General features: G+C 36.9%; 1 protein-coding gene across 19 annotated transcripts in view; it reads left to right on the forward strand.

Moving 5' to 3' along the window:
• SLC4A10 (solute carrier family 4 member 10) overlaps positions 1–11,932 on the forward strand; it is a 363,956-nt gene that overhangs the window by 348,456 nt on the left and 3,568 nt on the right. For 9 of the 19 annotated variants that reach the window (XM_054679076.1, XM_054679077.1, XM_063790522.1 and 6 more), the window contains 2 exons: positions 5,022–5,089; positions 7,528–7,644. In XM_054679076.1, the coding sequence (XP_054535051.1) occupies positions 5,022–5,089; positions 7,528–7,644 (185 nt within the window). Of the gene's footprint in view, positions 1–5,021; positions 5,090–7,527; positions 7,645–8,489; positions 8,529–11,932 lie in introns of all 19 variants that reach the window. The other 10 variants (XM_063790514.1, XM_063790518.1, XM_063790515.1 and 7 more) reach the window with 2 other exon arrangements.

Genomic DNA, 11,932 nt, shown 5'->3' on the forward strand with positions numbered 1-11,932 from the left:
ATTCATTTGACCTTAAAATTCAATAATGAGTTAAGCAGAATAAATAGCTACACAGGCCAGTCCAAGGTCGCAGAGCTTCTGTTCCAAATTTTCATGTACTTCATGCATATGCATATGCATATGCTTCAGTTTTTAGAAAGAAAGGATTATAATCAGGGTAGAAATGAATATTGGAACCCTGACATTTTGCACATTGCTCTGTGTAAAGGGAAGACTGCAGAATCAAATTCTGGATGTCCAAATGTGCTCAGAGTACCAACATGCCTTCCTTCCTACTTAAATATTCTCTAGGCCATTGTACACATTTGACAAAAGGCTACTTACTGTTAAAGGCAGAAAATCCCAGCAGAATGTTTGCTCCTGGGTAGGAGGAAAGGGGGTTAGTGTTGGATAAATCCTAGAAATTCTACTCTGTGGAAGTGATCATGATAGTGATACTTCTTGATTTACTGGGGCTTCACTCTTAACATATACACTATAGGAGAAAACAAAAAGAGGGCAAATGGGACCCTGTGATCCCAATGCAGGATCATGAAAAAGGTCAAGAAAAAAGCAATCTAAAAACAAGTGCAACTAAACAAATTACAGAGGACGACTTACTGCTAAGATAGGTCAGAATTGGTTATGGATTTGGGAAGCATGGCCAAATTATTACACAGACAAATGCCATTTCTAGTTGAATCTTAGAGTGGGGCAAGCATATTCTTCTTCCATAAGCAGTGGTTGCCCAAAGTGTGGTTCCAGAACCACTGCCACATCAGCCAACACCTGGCAACCTAGAATGCAAATTCTTGGGCCCTGCTTCAGATCTACTGAATCAAAACTCTGGGGATGGGGCCAACCATCTCTGTTAATAAGACCTCTGGGTGATTCTGGTGCTAAAGTTTGAGATAAGTCCTTTCCTAAAACCACAGAATAAAATATAGTCTTCTAAATACAAGGATACTCTATCAGAATTTTTTACTTACAATAATTTACGTGATTACTTAGAGACACAGAATCTAATATTCTGATGAAAAATATGTTACATTTATGTACTGATATGAACTCTATATAGACTCTCCATTTTTCCTTTTCCACTCTCATTGTTAGTTTTATGTATTGGCTCTTCTATCCATTGGAAATCATAAGTAATACCTATTATAAAAATAACACTTATGGTTTTCAAAGATTATATATTTATGTAATGTTTGCAGCATTGTCTATTCTATTAGTAGTTGAGGAAGAAAATGGTTTGACACTTCTACTTTCTGTAGACTTTGTTTTACTCTTGGGCAAAATAAAAGGGTTGAGCTTGACTTCTGAAGAGTATTCCATTTCTTAAGACGTGAATTCTAAAATTGCTGAATATTTTCCCTCTCTAACACTCTAAGCATATTCGTGAATATTGGTCTCTGTTGCCGTTGTTTGTACTTTAAGATATTTGAGGGCTCCTACATAGATACACACTTTGCCTGAAAATGGATGTAGTTGTAAATGAACCTATTTCACTAAAGGTAATTAAAGGATAACTATCTTTGTTATTTGTTAGGTATCGTGATATATGAATCATAATTGTAATGCTATCACTAAATACAATTCAAACTCATGATGTAATTCGATATATAACACCCTGTTATCAAACCACACCAGGATTTGACTTCAATTTATCTCTTCCGCCTCTACTCAGCACAGACTTTTGGCTCCAGCCAAGCTCGTTGTTCACTGTCATGCAAACACATCTTATTTATTCCTCATTTTATGGTTGGCCTACATTGTTTCTTCCCACCTGGAGTTTCTTCCCACCTGGAGTTTCTTCCTTGCTACAACCTTGACTTTGGTACTTTTCATAATGATCACTTAAATTTTCTGAGAGTCAAGTTTATAGCTTTCTTTTAATTATTACATACCCAGTACCTAACAGACTACCTGCCATTGAATGGATTAATTAATAGCCCCTGGATTATTCTTCTTGTTAACTGTGTGCATAGCACATAATACATGCTCAATAAATATTTGAGTGTTCTGGAGTAGATTTGTTTTTCTAAGCCTCAATTTTCTTGTCCTGTACTGGACATAGCATTAATTGTCCTTCACTTATTTTATATCTGAAAACTGCTTTGGCTGTCTTAATTAAAAGGTGGCATTTAAATCATAGCATAAACGTCCCTCTAGTTAAATCAGTGAACTCTCTCAAAGGTTCTTGGGTATTATGTATTATTCTACCTTTCATCATCATCCCCGTAACATCTTCCCCATGTTGTAGAACCCAGCATGCTTTTAATGGATCCTATGTAAATTAAGAGCTGAATGAACTCATTTTAAGGTATTTTTCTGACTTCTAAGCTGGCAACTACTCAGTTAGCTTTATGCTCTCGCTGTCTCTTTCTTCTCTGATCTGATTGAGATAACCTAGGTTGTGGCTGTCGTGACGGCTACTGCCTGATTTGACTGCTCCTCCTCAGAAAGCCTCAATTTTTGGCTTTCTCACAGTGCTGCCGGGATGCAGCCGGCCCTCCATCCCCGCGCTCCGGGGCCCACCCAGCTTCCTTCTGGCACTGAAGGCAGCGGCTGCTCTGCCACCCTTCTCTTCAGATAAGCATGGCTTGGAAAAGCTATCTTTAGAGGTGATGAGTTTTTGTTTGGATAGAATTATGACTAGTATAAAGCCCACACATGCTAACAAGCCACAGAGTGCAAAATAATTATTGAAAGCAATTTGAGAGAAAAGTGGAAAATCATCTGAAGAAAAAACAAAATTTTTCCCAAGCTTTGGTCCAATTTTTTGCTGTTAGATTGAATCTTGAACATTCATTTTCTGCTGCCAGGTAACCTAAGCACTGACGGCACTGTTCTCTTCAGCTTTTTTGCATTTTACTCTTTCTTAAACCATTCTACCTTGCTTCTTGACATTTTACTCTTGATTGGCCAGAAATGATATCATATACCAGGCTTCACCTTTCAATGGGCAACCAAGAAAAGAATTGCATCTTTCTCCTATCTTGTCTTACTGATGTAGCTTTTGGTACCACTGAGTGTCTACTTTTTATGACCCTCCATGTACCTTAAGATAACCTTTCCTAAGGAAAAAGGAACCTTTTCTACCTGAAATGATACATATGCTCTGCCCCTGACCGCCAGGATGTGCCTGCAATATATATTATGCATGTAATATATTTCATATATTATGACTAACTCAGCTGTAAGGCAAGCCTCAATCTAGGCTGCAGATCAGCTCTGCTAAAATGCTTGAATGAGTAATTTCAAACCAATGGTAATCTCCATTCACCTTGATTTAGTTCTAATAGTGTGGCCAAGTGACAAGGAGAATAGGCATAATATACAAGTAGAATACATTTGATAGGCCCTAAAAGAAAATTTTTTCCTTGAAGAACAGCAAAGAGAGAAAATAAAATTAGTTACTGGAATGCAAAAGGGTAATGTACATGCCATTAGCCTCACAGAAAACAAATACAACATAGAGTTTCTGGGGAAAGCTTCTAAGCAGGGAAGTAGCAGAGCTCATGCAGTCTCTGGCATCTCCATTATCCCAAATCATAGGGTGGGCACAGAGATTCTGTATGCACCACAGCAAAAGTCCCAGCAGAGAGGGGCTTTCCTTGGCCAGCATGGGAGAGTACTCCAAGAGAGAAATGAGATCTGCTCCCACATTGCATTGTATCTTCATAGGTTAGCTGAAGAGGCACTAGAAAACACTTGTTTCTTTAGGTAACAAGAAATATGGCATGGAATATTCAGACTATGGGATATCTGAGAGGGGGCCAAGGTCTGTTTGCCAAGGACACTAGGAAAAGTCTTGCATGCCAGGAATAATAAAATCAGCCAAAGGTCAAGGTGTTTCCGGAAGCTGGGTCAGGCCAGCTTAGCCCTGCTAAGCTACTGAAAGAGGAAATGAGCCTTCAGGGCCATGCCTATTTTCTTTCATCAGTTTCCATTTGGGCAGGGGGTCAACTAGTTTTTTATGTTTATACATCTTAAAATTCCATTTCTGGGGTTAGAACCAATAATTCTAACATTTTTAAATGGCCTGAAGTATTTCTTTGAACTGACCCATTTTTAAATAAATGTATTAAATAAAAGCTATAATCTATGAATAACTTTCTGTTTTTGTTTCATGGAAAAAGTTTGATGATAACATTATTTGAAAACGAAACCAGAATTTTTCAGTATGGTGGCCATAAGATTATCTTCATCCCAAAGATTTAGTTTTAAAATCCTATGTATGAAGAAATGCATGTATGAATATAAAAATCATTTCCACCCTTTGAGGAAAGATGGAATATTGTCATTATAAGAAGAAATTTGAAGCATAAAACAAAAGCCTAAAACACATCCAAATGGAGTCAAACCTTCCATTTCCTCCTCTCTCAAGACACATCTGTGTTTTGATCCATACAGGAAGATATTAATATCTTCTACTGTCTCTTTCCAACTCTCTAGAGTAGTGGTTCTTTAAATATGGTCACCAGACCAGCATAATCAACATCACCTGGAAACTTGTTAGAACTGGAAATTCTTATGCCCACTCTACTCCAGACCTATGGAGTCAGAACTTCTGGGGGATATTGCTAACAAGCCCATCAGGGGATTCCGATGTAAACTGAAGTTTGAGAACCACTGTTCTGAGTACATCCCTCATCTCCTCCTCATAGAGCATTCTGGGAATATAATTTCACCTTTATAACAATAAAACTGATTATATCACCCATACTTTTTTTCTTATAAAATTTAGATTAATTTTTAAAAAATATGCTTGGAAATTAACATGTTTTTTATTGAGTGACATGAAGGAGATTGTTGTTAGCATTTAAATTACTCTGTGTTATGAGACTCTCATTAATTACTTATGTTCTTGGTAGCTGATACTTTATTGAAAGGACCTGTGCTAACATTAATAAATGCAAACAGAGTGGAAGGTCTTGAGGTTAATGAGATAATGAAACATTAATCTGTGTTTCTTCTTTAATGTAAAATGGAGACTCATCAGGTTCACTTTATATACTTTACATTTGTCTTTTCAGGAAGAACAAAGTATGCTAGCTATGGAAGATGAGGGCACAGTACAACTCCCATTGGAAGGGCACTATAGGTAAGACATAAATTTAAAAACACATCAATTAAAGTAATGAAATGCATTGTTATATACTTTAAGAATTTCATACTGTGTAGATCCTCAGAGAGGTTTCTTGAAATTGTATAAGAGTAGAAAGAACCAAGAGTTAGATAACATGGGTCCTACTGCTAAGTTTTGCCAATAATAGCTGTGTGACTATAATCAAATTGCATTAAATGAAGTGAAGCAGGAAGCTGTTGTCTGAAGTCTTTCTTGCTCCTGTTTTATTATGTGTATGAAAAATCCCTTTCATATTCTCAGAAAGTAGCACCAGAAGACAGATCAAGGTTCATTTTTGGTATAAATGACTAGGTATTCACTAAGTTGATCACAGGTAAATGTTTTAACTCTGGGAATTTGCCGCTAAAAGTGGAATTTCCAATGACATAATCTATTTCTTAAGTGATTCAGTTGTATCAGTCATTTTAGGATATATTTATGCAATTCTCCAAAATTTTCTAATCTTCTTTATGTACAAAGACATAGCAAAAGAAAGCAAACTACTGAAGTTATAAAGAAAACATTTGCAAGCACTTGGCCCAAAATTCTCCCCTCTCTCTCTCTTCTCTGTCTCCCTCTCAATATAGTTTAGTTTAAACAGTTATCTTGTACAATTCTAAGTATCAATTAGTGCCCAATTTTATAGTCTCAAAGTCTTTATGAATAATTTAAGGTTATGCCAATAAAAATACAGAGAATACTTTTTTATGAGAAGGGAATTTGTCATAGTGTTAAAAACCAAAATAGGAGAGAATTTTCTAGATCTTTAGGGTCTGACTCTAAAATTATATTCCCTAGAATTTAAGAAAATATAATTATCTCCCTCTTAAGAGGGAGCACAAGTATAAGATGTTTTATCTTTTTTTCTTTTTTACAACATTTAAATTTTAAAATCCTGTTGATTGTTTAGCTGAACCAGCATATTTCCAAGTGTATTAGGTAGAAACCTAGTCTTGTGTGATACCACTCTCGAAAGGGCTGTGTGGTTAAATAAGTTTGAAAAAATGTTCCAAACTGCATTCCAGTTTGGAGATTCACAATGCATATTAGCATATGAAACTAAGTAGTACTGCATTTTTAAAAATTGTATAGCTTCATTCAATCAAGTATTTAAAAAAATCTTTTGCTCAGAAGACTCTTCCTCACATAATATCATGAAAAATGTCTATTCCACATGATGCTTTTTTAAAGAAAGTAGTCAATCTGGTGCTTTGAATTACCAGGAAACTATCTTTCTAGGAAGACCAAAACAGCTGGAGGGTTTAGAGGAACTGAAGAACACATTTCCAGATTGGGCAAGAGAGGGAGACCCAAGGTTTTGTTCCTCTTAAAAGTTGCATTTGTTCCTCTCCTGTGACCTATCACCAATCAGGGTCATATGAAAAGGCGGCATTTGAACAAAGAAGGGGCAAGGTTGCTCCATGTGAAGGGACATGATAAGCAGAGGGAAGAGCAAGGACAAGGCCCCCAGGCAGCACCATGCCCATTGTGTTCCAGAACAGTCAGGAGGCTACTGAAATGGGGCTGGAAAGGAGTGAGCAGGGATGCAGTGGCAGGAGGTGAAATCAGAGTGAGGTGGGGACAGAGCCTTTAGGCCATTATAAGGACTTGGCATTGACTCTGAGTGACTGGGAGCCACTGCAAGGTCTGAGCAAAGGAGGGAAGTGATCTGGTTGCTATGATGTTAGGGGCAAGCGTTTAAGCAATGGACATGCGGAACCCATTCTCTGTAATTTGAAATGAATTAAGAATACCACAGGCCAACTCAGTATCTATTCAACTAGAATATTTTCTTTAGTTTTTTTATTTTTCACAGATTGTTTTCAATAATTGAGAGAAATATTCAATACTTCTTCATTTTTAATTATCAAAAATACTGTACAATAAACAAAATGGGGCATATACATACAATGGAACATTATCCAGGTTTAAAAAGGAGGAAATTCTGACATGTGCTACAACATGGATGAACCTTGAGGATGTTGTACTAACTGAAATAAACCAGTCACAAAAAGACAAATACTGTATGATTCTGCTTATATGAGGCACTTAGAGAAGTCAGAAACCTAGAGACAGAAAGTGGAATTATAGTTGCCAGGGACTGGGAACAAGAGGAAATGGAGAGTTGTGGTTTAGTGGGCATGGCGTTCCAGTTTTATAGGATAAAAAGAGTTCTGGAAATGGATGGTGGTGATGGTTGCACAACATTATGAATGTATTTAGTAACCCTGAACTGTACTTTTAAAAATAGTTAAGGTAGTAAATTTTATGTTATGTGTATTTTACCACAATTTAAAAATTGGGAAAAATATTCTTCATAGATATATGATTGCCCTATATTTAGTTTCTGTCATTGAAAAACTGCAGTTACTTGTGTAATGTTTATTATTTCATTTGGGGAAACTCCTGTCTAGAGATGATCCATCTGTGATCAATATATCTGATGAAATGTCAAAGACTGCCTTGTGGAGGAACCTTCTGATTACTGCCGATAACTCAAAAGATAAGGAGTCAAGCTTTCCTTCTAAAAGGTTTGGATTTTAAAATAATGAGAATTTATACTAATTCCAATTGTTTTTTGACATAAACCATAAGCAAAAGAATAATATTAGTTTCCATCAAATTTAGATATAAAATATTCCAGAAAATTCTTTCCAAAAGTGGGTAGAAATTGTAATTATTTCAAATGTTGGTATGTTTTTCATACCAACTGTGGTATGGGGAACTGTGCTAGAAATGAGTCACAATGCATGACATTTTTGGACATTCATCTTGGCCTACTGTTTTTCAGTATGATTTTATTTTATTCCCTCATCACCCACTTCCCCCAGGACCCCTTTAGACATCTGGCCACATTTTGCACTCCTTTATTTTCCCTTTTTTAGACTGATATGCACTGTGTGTATTTTATATTTATATTTTATAAATATGCATAAATATTTATATTTAGTATAGTTCTAGTCCTGACTCCAACCCCCTGAAAGTCTTCCCTAAACTTCTTATCCCAAAACTTTCAACTTCTGAAAGTTCTATCCATTCTTACTTCTCTGTGTGTAAATGTACAAACAACTCCTGTAGTTGTGGATGGTAGTTTTAAGTGCATGCTGGGGGAAGAGTGTGTCCCTAAATATCAACAGTCATCAAAGGATTTCCAAGTGAATCTTCCAGGATTTATAAATAAGAGTTCAAATCACCCAGTCTTCTTAGATGCTGATCTGAAGAAAGAGGAATTCCTATGTTATGCTAATATCTCTTTTTGTTAGAGAGTGATTGAGGGAATTGGGACAGTGTTTACTATAATTATAAAGTTCCTTTATTTTCGTAACCTTAAATTAACTTTTTCTACTTAATTTTTATATTACATTTTTGTCATAAGCTCCCCTTCCTAATCACTCTAGAAGCTGATTCCCCAAAGGTAAGACCCTCTCCCTCAAACCTATTCCTTGGTTGCATTTCCTTATGTTAAATGGTGTCTTCTAGAAACCTGGTCAGTCTATGTCCTCTGTGTGAGTTTTGGGGAGGCAAAAGGCATGGAGAGTGTTGGGCTCAGATCCAGTAGCAGACTGAGTTTGATGATATATCTGTAACAACTCAGCTCTTTAAGTTAGTCTGAAACTTGAATACACTTTATTCCTTCCTTGATTTATACAGATGCATCATGTATAAATCAACAAGTTTCACAGAACTGTAGTTAGTAATGGCATCAAATTTCTGGATAGGGAAAATTAAATTTGTCCCTTTAAGAAATTGAAAAGCTTGCCTGGTGTGGTGACTCATGCTTGTAATCCCAGCATTTTGGGATGCCAAGGTGAGCGGATCACTTGAGGTCAGGAGTTCGAGACAAGCTTCGTCAACATGGTGAAACCTTTTCTGTACTAAAAATACAAAAAAATTAGCCAGGCGTGGTGGCGGATGCCTGTAATCCCAGCTACTTTGGAGGCTGAGGCAGGAGGATCACTTGAGCCCAAGAGGCAGAGGTTGCAGTGAGCTGAGATTGTGCCACTGCACTCCAGCCTGGGCAACAGAGAGAGACTCTGTCAAAGAAAAAAAAAAGAAAAAGAAAAAGAAAAAAGAAAGAAAGAAATTGCAAAGCTGAGAGCCTCCATTATGTACCACCATGCCTCCAGACTGGCAAGCCATATCTCACTTCATGAGACATCACTGGAAACATGGGCAAGAGAAAGAGGCTACATTAGACTTAGAGAATATATCTCTTATTGCTGGTTTTTGTCACCCCAAAATGGCATGCTGCTTCAGTGTCATCTCTATACCAAACAGTATAAACAAGACGAGACAAACAGCAGGTGCATAGAATCTTCATCCCCGAAGCTGAGAATTAGTTCTCTCTCTCTCTCTCTCTGTGTCTCTCTCTCAACCACCTTTAATATTTACTACAAATGAAGATAATATATTAATAAATTACTCAATGGGCTCCCTCTCAAAGACTTTTGGTTGGTATTTTCTGTCTTAATAGGACTTTAAAACTTTCATGTATTTCTTTGCTTGGCTCAAGACAAAGTAACATTTTATTCTAAAACATGCTTTAACTTCCTTTCTCAAAGATCCTTGCTACAGTCTGATAAATATTTCTCATAGTAATTCTCTGTTTTGCTAGTACTTTTGAAGAAAATCAGAATTATGAGAAGGGCAGTTTCTCAAGCCCATTGAAATGTGTACTTGTCACATGAAAAATATGACATTTCTCTGATTTTTTAAATAATGTTAAATCCAGGTTTATGAGCTCAAAATAAAATGCCCTTGATGGTGAATGTGTTGAGAATTTGAAACAAACCTGGAAAAATTTTTCTTCCTGTATTATATGGATTCAAAGTCCAGACTTTTCCTCTATTTTTCTTTGGTTCAAGCAAAAGTCTTGTGACGTGATATTTTAGCTACTCCTTAAAGTCAAGTGATACTTTTCACCAGAAAAATCTTTTTGTTTTAAAAATATATATCCAGATGACTTCACATAGTGGGTTGACTCTAGTGAACAATATAATGTGCTTTAAAGCAGGTCCAATTTTCAATAGACTATCCTTTATATTTAGATATAACCACTTGTTTCTTATTCTTTAAATGTACTTTCACTGACGTGAGGTTCAGACTATTGTGGAATGAAAGTTTATCCAGCTTTCCTTACCTTTTGATGTGATCGCATTTGTGGTTTTCCATGTGAGAAACATCTTTTGGTTGGTAGTTAATCTCTTTTATCCTCATTACAGTAGAAACTCTGGCAGAAAGTGTATGACTTACAGAATTCTAAAACTACTGATACTAATAAGGCTCCCAAAGCCACTTCCTTTTCGTGGTATCTGTTAAAGGCTTTAAAGCATCATGACCAGGAACTGTGAAAATTTAGTACCTGGTAGAGTATCCATTGGCAAAAAGAGACCCAAAGAGCAGGTTACTAGGGTCTGAGTCCTGAGCTGGCACCCATGCAGCCTTTGACACCCCCCATTCTGAGTTATTTTCCATCCTGTGCTGTAATATGTGTCAGAGAAGCCTAGAAACCCTTTTTTCATGGAATTTTGAATAGAAATTATATTTTCTCAATTATATCATTCACTTTTTGTTGTCAAAAATATTTTATCTCGTTTAACTGACAGTAGAATCTAAGAACTAACTGCAAATTCTGTCTTATCTGGAGGATGTCTAATTTTGATCCTGATGTCATACATGCATGTGACAAGAGCCTCTGCAGCTTATTAAATGGGCTGGTGAAAATAGGGCTCATTAACGACCGCATTGCATCAGAATAGGTTAGCAACTGCTACGTTTTTTAAACTGATACCCAAGATCAGTGTGTCTGGAGGTCCTTGGCAATGTTAGGAAAAGCAGCACTTAGCTTTGCCTTGGTGACAGAGGCTAGTCTCTGGGACTATCCGCTCTACCCCCCAACACCCACCCCTGCACTCCCCCACCACCTTTTTCTATCCCAGATTCTTTCTTTGCTCTGATTGCCTAGGCTTAGGCTCTCTCATGACTTCTTGGAAATATTATTCATAAAAACAACTTTAGCCTGGGCGTGGTGGCTCACGCCTATAATCTCAGCACTTTGGGAGGCCGAGGCGAGCAGATCACTTGAGCTCGGGAGTTCAAGATCGGCCTGGCCAACATGGTGAAACCCTATCTCTACTAAAAATACAAAAATTAGTTGGGCATGGTAACGCACACCTGTAATCCCAGCTACTCAGGAGGCTGAGGCAGGAGAATCCCTTGAACCTGTGACGTGGAGGTTGCAGTGAGCCAAGATTGTGCCACTGCACTCCAGCCTGGGCAACAGAGCAACATTCTGTCTCAAAAAAAACCCACTATTTTAGTTACATTAAAAAGTGATAGTTTCATAGTTTACTTAGCATCATGACAGTACCAGGTCACTTTTTGCCCTCTCTTGAAATATTACTTCCTTATATTTTAAATTTTAACTCCTCAGGGACAGGGACACTCTTATCTATCTTGTACTCCTAGGTCATTATGGAGTTCCTGGCATATAATAGATATGCAACATATGTTTATTACAATGACAGATAACAGATGCATAATACATGTTTGTTACAATGAAAGCTTAAAATTGATTGGCCTCCACAAAAGCGAACTTAACAAGTAATTCCGAACAATGGATCCTAGAGGTCTTGAGCTGGTTATAAAATTTCTGCTTCATAGTTTGCTGAAATCTAATCTGATACCAAAACTATGGTTATGATGAAGAGGGAAAAAAACCCAGACATTTAATAGGTTATTGTTTTGTAACCAAACAACCAAAGCAGAGTCAGAAGGAAGCACATCTATGGATCAAGTTGATATTATGAATCTTTTTAT

This window comes from Pan troglodytes, chromosome 13 (genome assembly GCF_028858775.2).
Source record: "Pan troglodytes isolate AG18354 chromosome 13, NHGRI_mPanTro3-v2.0_pri, whole genome shotgun sequence".
Lineage (NCBI taxonomy): Eukaryota > Metazoa > Chordata > Mammalia > Primates > Hominidae > Pan > Pan troglodytes.